General features: G+C 49.8%; 1 protein-coding gene, 1 long non-coding RNA gene and 1 pseudogene across 3 annotated transcripts in view; 1 reads left to right on the plus strand and 2 right to left on the minus strand.

The window, feature by feature from the left end:
- LOC147828998 (uncharacterized) overlaps positions 1 to 10,146 on the plus strand; it is a 56,350-nt gene extending 46,204 nt beyond the window's left edge. Inside the window, exons 3-4 of the long non-coding RNA XR_015449740.1 lie at positions 6,693 to 9,771; positions 9,974 to 10,146. This is a non-coding gene — a long non-coding RNA (uncharacterized LOC147828998). The remainder of the gene's footprint in view (positions 1 to 6,692; positions 9,772 to 9,973) is intronic.
- Positions 1,294 to 2,626, minus strand: LOC101720952 (casein kinase I-like; annotated as a pseudogene).
- On the minus strand, positions 7,038 to 11,815 carry Ckmt1b (creatine kinase, mitochondrial 1B). 2 transcript variants are annotated; one of them, XM_004861701.4, is made up of 9 exons: positions 11,655 to 11,815; positions 10,878 to 11,076; positions 10,587 to 10,682; positions 9,996 to 10,217; positions 9,791 to 9,876; positions 9,560 to 9,683; positions 7,908 to 8,042; positions 7,499 to 7,624; positions 7,038 to 7,283 (listed from the first exon to the last, which is right to left on the minus strand). In XM_004861701.4, the coding sequence occupies exons 1-9, from the start codon at positions 11,801 to 11,803 to the stop codon at positions 7,167 to 7,169; spliced, it is 1,254 nt and encodes a 417-aa protein (XP_004861758.1). In that variant the 5' UTR covers positions 11,804 to 11,815; the 3' UTR covers positions 7,038 to 7,166. The 2 variants fall into 2 exon arrangements, with proteins under 2 accessions (XP_004861758.1, XP_021097369.1); XM_021241710.2 differs by having other exon boundaries at positions 7,038 to 7,385.
- Between the last annotated feature and the right edge of the window lie 1,729 nt (positions 11,816 to 13,544).

Below are 13,544 nucleotides of genomic sequence, written 5' to 3' on the forward strand. Positions count from 1 at the left end.
ACCTTCCTCGAAAGTGCAAGGTCCTGAGTTCGATCCCCGGTACCAATCTGTAGCGACTCATTTTCCAGGTCCTCTCCTGTCTCAGGAGCTGTCTCTCTCAAAAATTTCCAACTTAACTCTGTTCGTCAGAATTCATTATTCAATTTGGGGAACACAAAGTCAGCATATTGGACATCTAGCAGGTTGGGAGTTATATTATTTCCCCTATATCATTTGGAGGTCCTGTATCAATCCCAGCACTTAGGTCGATGCCAGAGCATCACTGCAAGTTTGAGGCCAGCCTGGGCTCCACAGGGAATCCAAGGCCAGCACAAACTACACGGTGAGACCCTGTCTCCAAAACCAAACCAAACAAACAAAAAGAACATTATAGATTTAATGCAGTCCTAAGAATAATCCACTAGCCACTGAGTTTTTCTTAAGTTTCCCTTTGGGTGCTGCTATTTCTAGGATAGTTAACCAGGCAGAGTTTTTCATAGGCTCAGACACCAGAATCCTTGGTTACTATCATATCAGCTGGCTTGCAAACAAAAGCCAACCATTTAAATAATTTTTTTTCTAAATAAAAGAAGACAATTTATTTGAAGGTGGGGAAAGGGGGAAGAGAGATGACAGACAGTTACTCTGGACAAGTAGGGAGTATTCCAAAGTGAAATACTGGCAGATTTCTGGTCCATACCTCCTTTTATCAGGCTCCTGTTCACGGAGGCCTCTGGAATCTGACTGGCTCCCTGGCTGCCTTCCATCCCAACCTTGGACTTTTTTCTGGCCAGGACTTTTTCCTGTTCTTGAGTATGGGTGGGGGCTTATGGAAAGGTAGTTTTGTTTTTGTTTTTGGTTTTGGTTTTTTGTACTGGGGATTGGACCCAGGACCTCGTGCTTGCCGTGTAGGCGCTGTGCCACTGAGCTACATCCTCAGCTCTGAAAGTTATTTTAGACTTAAGGACACACTTCCTTAAGAGGAAGTGTGGGGTTCTTATGTTAATCATGCTACCTAAGACCTAATTTCTTCCTCTTTGCTTTTGACTTTTTAATTGCTCTAGCCTTGCTATAGAGGCAAAAACTGCCTTTAGAAGAATTCTGTCTTTAATACAATTATGAGCACTTAGGACCATCACAACTGTGACTGAAGACTGTTCATGCCATTCTTCTAAAATGAGATCTAGCTAGGCGTGGTGGCACACGCCTGTGGTCCCAATAGTCAGGAGGCTGAGGCAAGAGGATCACCTTGATTTGAGGACAGCCTGGCCTGCATAGTGAGATAAAGACCAGTCTGGAATACATAGTGGGAGTTTGTCTTAACAAACAAAGAAATAAATAAAATGAGATATCAAAGCTGTATACCCCAAAATAAAAGGTTTTAAGCAACAATTGGCATATGCAGAATTTCTTTACCAATTTGGATGCATGTCAACCATTTACTTAACTTTTCCACTTGAAAACATGCATTAATAACCTGGACATCAAGTTTCACTACCTCAGTTAATATTTAACATTATGCCAGCTATGACTCAGACTATAGCACCACCAATGCTGCCCAAAGCCAATTTATTCTAAAATTTTGTTATTGTTATTGTTGTTTTTTGACAGTATCTCACTATGCAGTTCAGGTGGGCCTTGAAATCATTATATGTTGCCCAGCCTGGGGTCAGACTTGCAGTGATCCTCCTGCCTTAGCCTCCCCAGTGCTGGGACTACAGGTGTGTGCCACCACTCCTGGTCTGAAATTAAGTTTTTTACACCAAGTAAATAGTTGTCCACAATCAATAGATCTGAACTAAAATTTCTAGGTTTGGGGGGAAGCAATGCTGCTCCCATCATCTGCTCTGCTTCTTCTGTTCCTTGATTCATGCTTAGAAGCCTTTTGTGTTCCTTTCGGGTTTTGTCAGTTTGCTTGCTGGTGGGGGTTTGGACTTGCTGCACCCTGGAAGAGGCTGCTCACTGTGCTGCTTTCTGCTTTAGCTGTGTCCAGTCAAATGTGTAGTCAGATTGGTGGGTCAGGGTCTTGAAAATGATGCAGAGTAGCTGCCTCAGAGACAGGATATCTGGGGCGTCCTCAAAGTGGAGCTCACAGCGATAGTTCAAGTGCTTGGAAAATTCTGTAGGGAACACATACGAAACTTCAACAGGAATGGACATCTTTCTCTTCACTGATCTTTTCATATTTTTGCTGTTTTGTTGCAGCCTTTGGTTCTTGCCATGGCAGGCTGGTTCTATTAAAATACATAAAAACATATTCTAATGATTCCATGTCATCTTGGTGACTCTGCTCAATATCAAGATGTACACTGATGCTAGATCATTGGGCAGTGCCAGTGAGGTTCTTACTTCCTCTGTGTGGTATGTATTGCCTTGTCCTGTTGTCTGTACTTTTTGGCTAAACCCAAATTGGTGAGGAATAACTTATTACAGCAAAACCCAATACTCACTAGGAAGTTGTTTTGGTTAATGTCTCTGGGTATGAAATTCTTCATATGCACATTTTGGAATCTACTGATCATCTGGTCAGCTAACACAAATACTTTTCTGCCAGGCGTGGTGGGGCATGTCCATAATCCCAGTACTCGGTAGGTTGAGGCAGGAGGATCTCTGTGAGTTCAAGGCCAGCCTGGGTTACATAGTGAGTTCAAGGTTAGCCTGAGCTACAAAGCGAGGCCCTGTCTCAAAAAAAAAAAAAATAATACAGTTTTCATTGTGAATCTTCTTGGGTAGAAACTGAAAAGGTCTTCAATACTGGGTGCCAGAAGTTCCATGACCAGCATGTTACAGTCTTTCTCCAGACCACACCACCCAATGCAGGAGATGCCAGCTGCATCTTGGATCTCAGAGTTCACAACAGGGCTGAGGATTTAGCTCAGTGGTTTCGCCGCCGCCTGCTGCACAAGCACAAGGACCCGAGTTCGATCACCGGTACCAAAAAAAAAGAGTTCACAACAGGGGTGTCTGGTGCTCGAGAGGCAAGCTTCACGGCCACTTGCTCCCCGTGGGTGATGTTGAACACCTGGTAAATGCCCCCAGAGGAGCCGTCGTAGGTGGCCTGAGAGGCAGCTGCAGTTCGGGCCCAGCTGGGTCCTCTGTGGTGTCCCCTGAGCACAGCCGAAGGAGGCTCAGGACCTGGAATGAGGTCTTCTCACTTTACAGCAGAGTCTGCCAAGGCAGCCCGACTGACGACCACCGCTGCCCAGTCAGGTTGTTTGTTTGCCGGCTGGATATGGGCGCTGAGAGAGCTAGGATGGCCCGTTGCCCTGTCACTCTGACGCCACCATCTTGTTCCTCACCTCCAGCCAACACAAAATTTCTGAGGTAATTTAGAATCCCAATGGCCTGGATGAGGTGAAAGATACTGGACTGTGCATCAGAAAACCCAAGTTCCTCATTTGTGAAAGAGGGATAAGAAAATTTTAATAACACTTAGTGTTGTGAGGAGTTACTCCCACCCTGTTAGATATCAGCTGTGCTGCATTCATGTCTCTGGATACTGAAGAATGGACTTGAGGACAAAAGAGGTTAAGAGCAGGAAAGGTTTATTAAGAGAAATCTCCTGAGCGACAGAAGGGATCCCGAAAGTGAGTGGCTGTCGAGGCTCTTTGTTCAAGGGTATTTTATATAGCAAGATCACAACTTGGGTAGCTAAGGGTCAAACTACCTATAGGATTACAAGTACAGTTGCTTAGTTAATATTGATCTAATAGGGAAGCAAGGCATGCAGCAAGGGTGTATGGCCTGCAGCATTAATCTTAGCTTATCTATAACTTCTACTGTAGAAAGAACAAAGGGACTCCTAGAAAGGAATAGGGTTAGAGACCAGGATGTCCTGGTCACCCATCTGTAAGTCCAGTGTACTCTCTGGCCCCTGGACCAGGCAGCGCTGGTTACAGTGTAAGCTCAAGCTGCTCTTTATCTCCAGGGAGGCCTGCAGGCCTGGCCATCAGGCCTCCACCTTGAGGCCTGGCTCTCTTTAAAATTTGCCTCCAATCACAATTTTGATGTGTCTTATCTTCTGCGCTGACTTCCTCAGGGGCCTGAACCACTCTGACTGCCTACTAATTTCTAACTTAACTGTCTATAATATGAGTATTGGGGTTTTTGAGCCCATTAGATCAGGTAGGATTATTTCTTTTCAGGAAGACTTGAAATATGTCACTCTTTTTGTTCTCGCCCTTCAAGAAAATAGTGATAATTAGCTCAGGACTGTTTATTTAATATCAGTTCCAGTCCAGGGTCATAGGACTTGGTCTTATGTTACAGCCTGTCTGGGGCATGTGGGGTCCCGGGGTCCCTTCTCCACTTGGCTCAGTTTTAACTGAGTGCCCCTGTTGTCCAGCTGCTGGAATAGGAGCCTTTAATGGACAGACTGTCCATGCATTATGTTGGTTGTGGAGCTGGTACAAAGAGCTGTAGGGCTCCTTCCTAGGAGAGACCTTTGCCACAGAGGCGGGATGGCTGCTGTTTCAGGAGCCTGTTCTTGGGTATGGACCTTTGGGAACTTTAGATTCTAACTTATCCTATACCGAGCATCTTAACCACCATCATCAGTGGCAGCCCATTCCATATACTTCATGTCTCCAGGACCCCTGAGTCCCCACTTTTACTGTGTCTTTTTCCTTAAAGTTCTCTTAGCTTCCCAGCCCATTATCTTCTCCTGTCATTTAGGAAACCACAGTTATGGATGTAGGATGAAATAGAGCAAGCTGGATGCCCAGTATTCACTCTACATACTGAGGCTATTTCCTTGATCCCCAGAGTGAAGTAAAGAACATAAAAAGAGAGTAAATGCCTGTAGGAGAGCAGTGACATGGTTACGGGGATCTCAGACCCAGGAGGGATGGGGGTGGGTGCTGGGTACCTTGGGGCAGAAGTGGGCTGGAGCTCTGTCTAGGTACCATTGTTCTCCTCCCTCTCGGCTACTCCCCAAACATCTGTCCTAGACCCAATCTTCCAGCTTATCCAAGGCCCAAGGACTCTTTCTGAAGACCTTCCCTGCCCACGCTTTCTATCTTCTTGGTAACTCATGCTAGTGACCTTGGGTCACTACTGCTTTATTCGCTGAGTCCCTGAACCACAAACAGTAATATTCTCCTGCCATTTTCCTCTGAGCCCTCTTCTTTTTCTATCCTCTTTTTCTCTCAGGGAATGGGGGTGTCTTTGACTTTCTCTAGGGCTATTGTATCTTCTGATCTTAAGAATAGAATCCACTACTACCTACCACTCCCTGGTCACTGCCCCACCCATTAATTCCCCATGACTTCTCCCCTTATCCTCTGCCCCTGCCTCTCACCCCTCCCTAGCTCCAGGTTGTGGTCTTCACTTTTTGAGGGCAGAGTGGTTGGTATGTGAACCACCTGGGCTTCATTCACCTGACAGTCCTGGGCTGTGTGCTCTGTGGGCTGTGACCAGAGGAGCTACAGCATGGCAGCAGTTAGGAGTTGAGGTCCCCTGTAGAGGGACAGTGCGGTGGTGCTGAGGGCTCTCTGGGAAGTCAGGATCTTGAAGTTGTCCCATGGAGGGAGGAAGCACTTTGGTTATCTCTTCTCTAGTCTCATGACCTCAGCCCGTCACCAAAGGGAATTCTCCCTTCCTTCCTACTCTTTCATAGCCAAGCAACTCTCTTCCTGGGAAACCTGTTTTCAGTGCTCTGGGGGACAGTTAGAGGCTTTGGCCGACTTCCTTGTGCTGCCTGGTGGCTTTGGCCCAGTCATTAACTGTGGGCCTGAGATCTTCACCGAAATCGGCACAACAGCAGGTGGGGAGGCTGGGCCACTGCTGGTGCTAGTTGCCAGGGTTTGGCTTCCATACTCTGGGTGGACTGGGCAGAGGACTGTCCTGGATTTCTGAAGGTGGAAGTCTGAGGAAATACAGTGGACCCTTGACTTACCAACTCAATCAGTTCCTGAGGGCTAGTTGTAACTCAAGTTGGTTCTAAGTCAATACAGCTGAAATCTGTATGTTTACCTGGGTATACACTGTAAATAACAAGAGGCAGATGAATTTTTCATTAACCTAATTAACCCAAGTTGTTCGTATGTCAGGCCGGTCTAACTTGAGGGCCCACTGTATTTAAGTCAGGGGCTCGAGACCTATTAGGGAAGACCTGTGGTAGGGTCCTTTGGGGGCGTAGGGGAGACAGTCTGTAGGTATGAAGAGGAGGACAGTCTATGACATTTAGATGCACCTTCCTTTCTTCAACAGCTAGGATTCTAGACTTGGCTCTTGACCTCTCTTAACCATTTTTGTCATCCTTGCCCCTAAATTGCTGTAAACTTCGATGGACTGGGGTCTGGGGTGATGACAGGAGAGTCGGGGGGCTACTGGATGCACGGATTCCTGTCCCTACCTCCAGGTGGTGTTCAGTCCCACCTAGCTATATAGTCTCACCAGTGTTCAGCCTGTGCCTGTCATCTGAGTAAATGGCTTGAGTCCTGAGCAGTGATGAGCTATTGCATGGGCTCAGCATGAAGGGAGAGCCGAGAACATCAGAGTGAGTTCCCAACTGCACACCTTAACCCTGTCTCTTGACCCAGAATCTAAGCCCTAATTTCATCTGTCTGGGCCTTAGGACACCCCCCCCCATCCCCACCACGAAGGGAGATCCCTCAAGTGAAGGGGCCTACAGGTACTAAGCTAGTTTCTAAGTATCAGTGGATCCTGGGGAGCAAAACTGTGATGTTCCTTCTGTCCTTGCCTCACTATAGGTTGAAACTCAGCCTGGGGTCTCCAAAACCAGCCACAACTGTCCTGAGCCCTAGCACTGACCATCAGCTTTCCTGACACCTGCTGTGAGCCTGTCTTTATAGTTGGGGGAGACTGCTGTGGAGAGAAACATTACATCATAATGAATAAAGTGCATTTTAATTATTCTCAGGAAGCTGGTGAAGAATATGGGTAAATGCTAATGCTTTCCACCCACCTGAGAACCAGCTTTCCTGGCATGCTGTATCTAGTCTCCTGCCATCATTAAAAAAACCCCCACTGTTTCTTTTCATTTCCTGGAGGCTGCTCCTCCTCATCCCACCAATAGAACAACACAGACAGCTGGAGAATAGCAAGGAGTCTTTACTAGGATGGAGGCGGGGGGTGGGGGGGACAGGTTCAGGGCAAGTAGAATTATCCACCCCTAAATGGGCAGAAGTCCTGGGGATCTTGAGTCATCTGCTGGAGATGCTGAGTTAATGTCTGTTGTGGATAAGAGGTGCAGGAATTCGGATATCCTGGCCTCTCTCCAGACGCCGCTCACAGTCAATCAGATAGTTCACTCCATCGATGACCAGCTGTACCAGCTCCACCTGGAGGACACTAATCCTTGATCTCTGCTTCCCACAACCTGTATTTCTGTCTTTAACAGCGACTGACTCTTTTGCTCTGGAAATTCATTTTCAGTTGCCTCCCTGCCCAACCAGAATTTCATTTCAGATTCTATTCCATTCTCGCAGCTCAGTCACGTTAGTTCTCAGCTCTTGTAGACCTGCATTGCTCCTCCCCTCACTCCTCAGAACCTCACCTCTGACTTGCCCAGCCGATCCAAGTTAGAGACGTCAAAGACGCTGCCTGTGGCCGCAGTGTCTACTCCTCCGGTACCACGCTTCTGGAGTCTCAAGTTCTCCAGGATCTTTGGGAATCGGTTATCCTAGACAGGGATTGGAGGCAGGGTCAAGAGGCAGAGACTGTCCCTACTTGCTCAGAGATCTCTCATCTGACCCTTTAGTCATAATATTCTGGCTCCTTTCAAAGTGCCCACCCCCTCTTCCTCCCCGCATCCACACACTTAGCCTCCTCTCTTGCCTTATTTTTTTTTTTTTTTGTACTGGGGATCGAACTTGGGTCCTTGTGCTTGCGAGGCAGGCGCCAGAACCACTGAGCTAAATCCCCAGCCCTACTTAGCCTCCTCTCTAACCCCAGAGTTCCTTTACTTTGCTTAGCAGGGGTAGTTTGATGTGCACTCCTGCCCGAAGTCCAGTGCCCAGGTTAGACGGACAGGTCAAGATGTATCCCAAACGCTCGTTCCACATGAACTCCCAGCCACGCTCCTGGATCAGCCGCTCCACCTGAGTCCATAAAGGTTGTAGTAAAAAATCAAGGATGTATGGACCCCACCTTTGACCCACAGGAACTCTAGAAATATGTCTAGAACCAGAAACCTGGGTGTGAATGATTGACATTGCGCTTTCTTCTTTTCCTTTCCTTTCACTGAAAATAGTTTGCTATGGTCATGCATGCGAAGAAACTTGAGGGAGTGGTGCATACAGAATGAGCTAGGAAAGTGAACAGAGAGGTAAGCTGAGCACAGAAAAGACTGACTATTCAGTGAGTTCTGCATGCACTGATTGTCTCTGCTTTACTAATAAGGAGAGGGTCCTTGCAGGCAGAAAATGAGGGTGAAGGCTTTGCAACTGGAAGAGGTAAAAAAAAGCCTGGTGTTAGCTGTGGAAGAAATGTGTGAGAAACCAAAGAAATGTGAAAAAAGAGCAAATAAGCCAGATGCAAATGTGTGTGTGAGGGAGAGGAACAAGGGCATGGGACAGGCATTCCTGTTTCACTTAACCATCCCAATCGCAAAGATGATTAAAGCTGAGGAGACAGGAGATCTTCCAGGGCGGTGGGCACAAAGACCATCACCTAGCATAAGCAAAGGGCCTATTTACAGTTCAGAAAGAGCCGCTATGGCATGGGGGATTCTTACATGCTGAACATCACAAACACTGAGACTGTCTGTGGATCAATTACCTGCATTATTTCATTTAATCCCCCAATAACCTGAAACATAGGAATCTTATTATCTCAAGTTTATAGATGAGAAAACTGAGGTATATAATTTAAAGAATACTTCCCTACTCACTCATAGCGAGAATATGTTATCCATTACATGCCAAAAATAGTATAAAGTTCTTGGCTAGAAACTAAAAGAGTTTGCTTTCTTTGCAAGTCCAAAATAGAACTGTGTATATGAGAACATGCAGCAAGTACTGGGTTTATGGGTTTCTCAAATAAAAGTGACTATGCAGACCCGATCCACACAGGATTACAGATTCAGATCAACCCCTCATTGAGAGCCACACACTCTGAACTTGAGCCATTCCATCCTCTACCTCCCCAGTGTCTCTCTGCCACTCTCAGCTTAAAGCCTGGACATGAAGCTTCAGCAGAAACAGCAGCACCCAGAGTCTAGGCCTGCCTTGGCTCAGGACTGGGGGTGACTTTAGAAACAGGATCACACCATCTCTCGCCTCCAACATCAACACAGGTACAAACAATCTCTGTCTGCACAGCTCACTGCACCCTAGGCAGTGACTCGCTGCCTCTGCTGTTCTTTCCTTGTATTATCCGACAACCGTTTACTTCCGTAGGTTCCATTCTTTCTGTCTTCCTGTACTTGCGGTGACCCTATGTCCTGGTTTCCCAGGACAGTCCAAATTTATACCTATTGTCCTGGAGAAGTAATTAACAGTGACCCTTTTTTGCTACCAGAAACATCCCAGATTGGTTTTAAATGATGTAGTCAATGTGCCTAGGCTGCTCTCTGATTTTCTCCTCCCATCTGGCTCCCCGAACACACTTCTCCAACCTCTTTGAGGCCCCGGCAGAATCTTTCAAACACTCTCTTCATGTTGCCACCCTTCTCCATGGAGATGACCCTCGTGTGATCCTCCTCATTCACCCAGATCAAGAAGCTCTTCTCATTGTTATGCCTGAAGGCAGGAGGTAAAGGGATCAAGAAGCAAGATGAGAACTGGAAGAGAGAAAAAATCGTTTTGGCATGCATGGAGGATAAAAGAGGTAAGGAGCAGTCTCATACCAGATTCCACGAGCATCCGGCCAGTCTCGAGCCATTCCCGCTGCAGTCAGCAATGGGGACACAGGCTTATCAAACAGGAAGTGGTCCTGGGGAAAGCAAAGTGACTCAGGTTAGGAACCATCGTGGTGGCCCTAGGCCTCTGCCCAGCCTCACCTCTGGCTCTTCATCTGCTCTGCCCACCAGGTTCCCTCTCCAGGACCCTCACATCAATAAGCTGCTGCTGCTCAGCCTCCGTCATCTCACTGAGCCTGTAGTACCGTCCAGCCAGGTCACCCTTTAGGCCACTCAGCGCATCCACCACAACACGTTCCACCTCTCGCCGCTCAGCCCGAGTGCAGGCTGGAGGCAGACTGAGCCCCCGGATACTTCGGCCAGTTCTGACTCGCGAGGACAGTACATACCGCTCATCAAAGTAACCAGAACGGATCTGAGGGAGAAGGGAAATGAATACAAGTCACAGAAACACAGAGGGTGCAAACAAGGTGCTTGGGCAAGGAGAGATTAGAGAACCTGGTGCTTTCCTCCCGTGTGTGCTGGAACTACCAGCCCACCAAGAAGTCACTCAACTGAAAGGGCACTGGGAACCCTCCACAGACGTCCCACACTGCAGCATGGTCATTTTCCTCTACCCTCTCACCTCCATCTCTGTCCTTCCCTAAGGTAGGATTCTTTCCCCACATCAAGATTAAACTCTCAGCCGTATAATGGCCATGAGCCAGGAAATAAGGTGAAGGCATCGAAGATACAGAACATTGTCCAAAGGCGACACAATCTAGAAGCAGAATACAAGGCCCACCTTACTGGCATCCAGGTCAGTGGTGTGCTTCATGGTCCGGGGGTCATATCCATTGTGCCGCTCTTGAATCACAGGGTCAAACAGCTCAGCAAATACCTGAAGGGAAGTTACGAGGAGGAGGCAGTTACACAGAAGCAATTCCTCCTTACATTTATGGATTGATTTCACTGGGTCAGAAAACTTGCACATGGATGGTCCAGTCTTGAGGGAAAGTGAGGGATCTTCAGGGAGAAGGAGCAGGGATTACTGGGAAGGTGGCTTGGGTCAGCAGGGAGACTCTGGGGGGCCCACCTCATAGGTCTCCTCGTCTCCAGCCACCATGCCCACAGTCTTGATGAAGGGGTGGCCAGGGTTGTCCACGCCAGTCTGGATGCACTGATCAAGCGTCCAACCAGTGGGTGTGGCCTTGTCGCAGAGCCGTGCATAGACTGCTGGGGTCAGGTGACTGGCCATGCAGTTGTTGTGCTTTCGGAGGTCTGGGTACTCAGCGCTGGGGAGGGGTGCCCAGTAACCATGGAGGGAGGGCACAGGGACCTAGACTCAGTGCTGCCAGCTGGGAGCTGTCCAATTAGCCAGGTCTGACTCCGTGGGAGGAGGGGAATTAGAGCTAGGCTTAGCCTTCATCATCTCTTCAAGGACTTTCAGGGTCTGTTCTTTCTCAACAGTTCTAGCTGGCTGACTCAGTTCCCCCAGACACACACAGTTCTTTCCTCCCTTGAACACATTAGGGATGGGGGAGGGGAAAGACTAAGAAGAATCCAAGAAATAGGGGAGAACAGCAGGAAAAGGAGATGGAGGCCAACAGGAGGACAGTCCCTGGCTTTCGGACTATGGATTGAGTAGCAGGCGCAACTAGAATTCCTAGGGTCAAAGGTGGTCTCGGTGATGGTGGGCTGCAGGTCCCCAGAAATGCTCTTATTTGGGGGTTGGGGCCTATTCCCACCTCCTGAAGTCTCCCAACTTCAGGACCTCCGCAGTCAGACCCCTCGTCTGTGGCACAGACGCCCCTCTCTGCGCCCTCGTTCTGCCCCCTCACACCACCTCCTCACACTGCCTGGGCCCTGATACCTTGGAGGATACAGCCTCCGGCGCTCGCCCGTTGCTCGCACGGGTTCCGGGAAGAGCAGAAGGCCAGCGGCGAGAGACCCAGCTCCGGCCAGAGCCAGGAGCCTGAGCCCCGGGCGGGCGGACGGCAGACGGGAGAAGACACCGGCCATGGCTCCCGGGAGCAGGACCTGGTGAGACGGTCAGGAGGGAGGATGCAGTAGGGCCGACGGGGACCGGGGCGGAGCTGGGGCCGGGGTGCAGGAGAGGCGCAGCGGCTGGGGCTGGCGGGAGCAGGCCGAGACGGCCGAGACGCAGCGCCCGGGGGTGGGGCTCCAGGCCCCGCCCTCCACCGCGTGTGGGATGCGGGCCGGGCCTGGCGTGGGCGGCAGCAGCGGGCAGGTGCCTAGGGGACGCGGCTCCCTCCCCGCCACAGGGTGCGAGACCCCCTGGGACACAGAGCCCGGATTTCAGCACCGAGCGAAGGACAGCACCACGGGGCTGGCGCGCCAGAACACCCCCCCCAGCCCCTCGTCCCAACCCGAAATCCCCGAGAGCCTTCTATTTTGTGAGCGTGAGAGGGCGACTGCCCAATCCCTCTGCTGTCGACTTCCCCATCTTCCCGGGGGAGGCGGCGGCGAGGAAACTGCGGAATAAAGACGCAGAGAAGGCACAGGGTTCGAGCCCCGCTGGGAAAGCCACCCTCGGGCTCAAGGTCACCTTTTCCTGAGGACCAGGAAGAGCACCAAGGCCCCTCCCAGCCACAGGCCTCACTTGTGCTTTCCCAACAAGGCTGAGAAGAAATTCCCTGAGAGCAATCAGGAAATACCCAGTCAGATCCCGTCCCTGCCGCGTCTCCCTCCCTACTCCCCTCAGCTCTGGGCCCTGCTACTTCCTACCGCCTCCTCCAGGCCCCTACCCACTTCCCCCACACTTCTCCCGGTCCCCTTCCCCACCTTTGACCCTTTGCTTTCTCTTTGCCAACTCAGACCTCTCCGCACTCACAGGCTTCCCTCCGCCAGTCTGTGAAGCTTGCCTGCCTACCTGCTGGGTGCACGGGGTGTGAAGCTGGGGTTGAGCTGGACTCGTTAGCTTGCTCCTCCTTGTCCTTCTCCTCAGCTCCGGCGCTCCGGCTCCGTACACAGTTCCTGGGCTGCCGGGGAACAGAAAGGGAGGAGAGGAGAAGGGTGTGGTGACAGGACTGGGCGTGGAAAGGAACAGGCAGGCACAGGCCTCCAGGCCCCACCTGTGTTCCTCTCCCAGCCCCCTAAAGCTCTGTAATCCAGAGTGCAAAGAAGACTGGTGTCCTAGGGCATCAGGCCATCAGAGAATCTCTGCCTCCCCCCGCATAAAGCCGGTGCACATTCAGATCCGGGAGGGCTTTGTTTCCACACTGGGACTTGGCTGTGGCATGGCCTGGCAGGAGGGAGAATGAATGGATGTTTGTTATAATTAACTTGATAAAGACTTTAAAATAAATACAAAAATAAATCTGATGCTGGCAACAAAAAAAGGGGGGATGTTTGGTTTCAGTGTGGAGGGTCAATTAAGGTGAGTAGACTCTGAGTCCCTCCCTTCTCCTCCTGATGGTATGCCCACAAGACAGTGAGATGCTTGAGCCAGGTATGGTAGCTCAAGTCTGTGATCCCAGTGCTTGGGAGACCGAGGCAGGAGGTTTGCCACAAGTTCGAAGCCAGCCTGGGTTACCTAGAGAATTTAAGGCCGGCCTGAACTACATAGTGAAACCCTGTCTCAGACAGTGAGACTCCTGGGAGTTTAAGAGTCAGTATTTGAGGAAGAGAAGTTCCCTTCACATTGGCCTCTGACCTCACTGATGACTCATCTCACCTCCCTTATGCCTTTCTTTCCTGCCTCCCTTGTCTGTGGGTACCCTTAAAGGCTAACCACCTCTCT

This window comes from Heterocephalus glaber, unplaced genomic scaffold (genome assembly GCF_053883595.1).
Source record: "Heterocephalus glaber isolate CG9 unplaced genomic scaffold, H.glaber_assembly_v1.0 deba00000809, whole genome shotgun sequence".
NCBI classification, from domain to species: Eukaryota; Metazoa; Chordata; class Mammalia; order Rodentia; family Bathyergidae; genus Heterocephalus; species Heterocephalus glaber.

Coding starts and splice junctions, on each gene's coding strand:
- Ckmt1b (XM_004861701.4), bottom strand. CDS start 11,803: ATGGCCGGTGTCTTCTCCCGTCTGCCGTCCGCCCGCCCGGGGCTCAGG. Junction 8,043..9,559: donor TCTGCCGGGGCCTCAAAGAG/GTTGGAGAAGTG, acceptor TTATGGACTCAG/GTGGAGCGGCTGATCCAGGA. Junction 7,284..7,498: donor ATCGGCTGGGCAAGTCAGAG/GTGAGGTTCTGA, acceptor AGTGTCCTCCAG/GTGGAGCTGGTACAGCTGGT.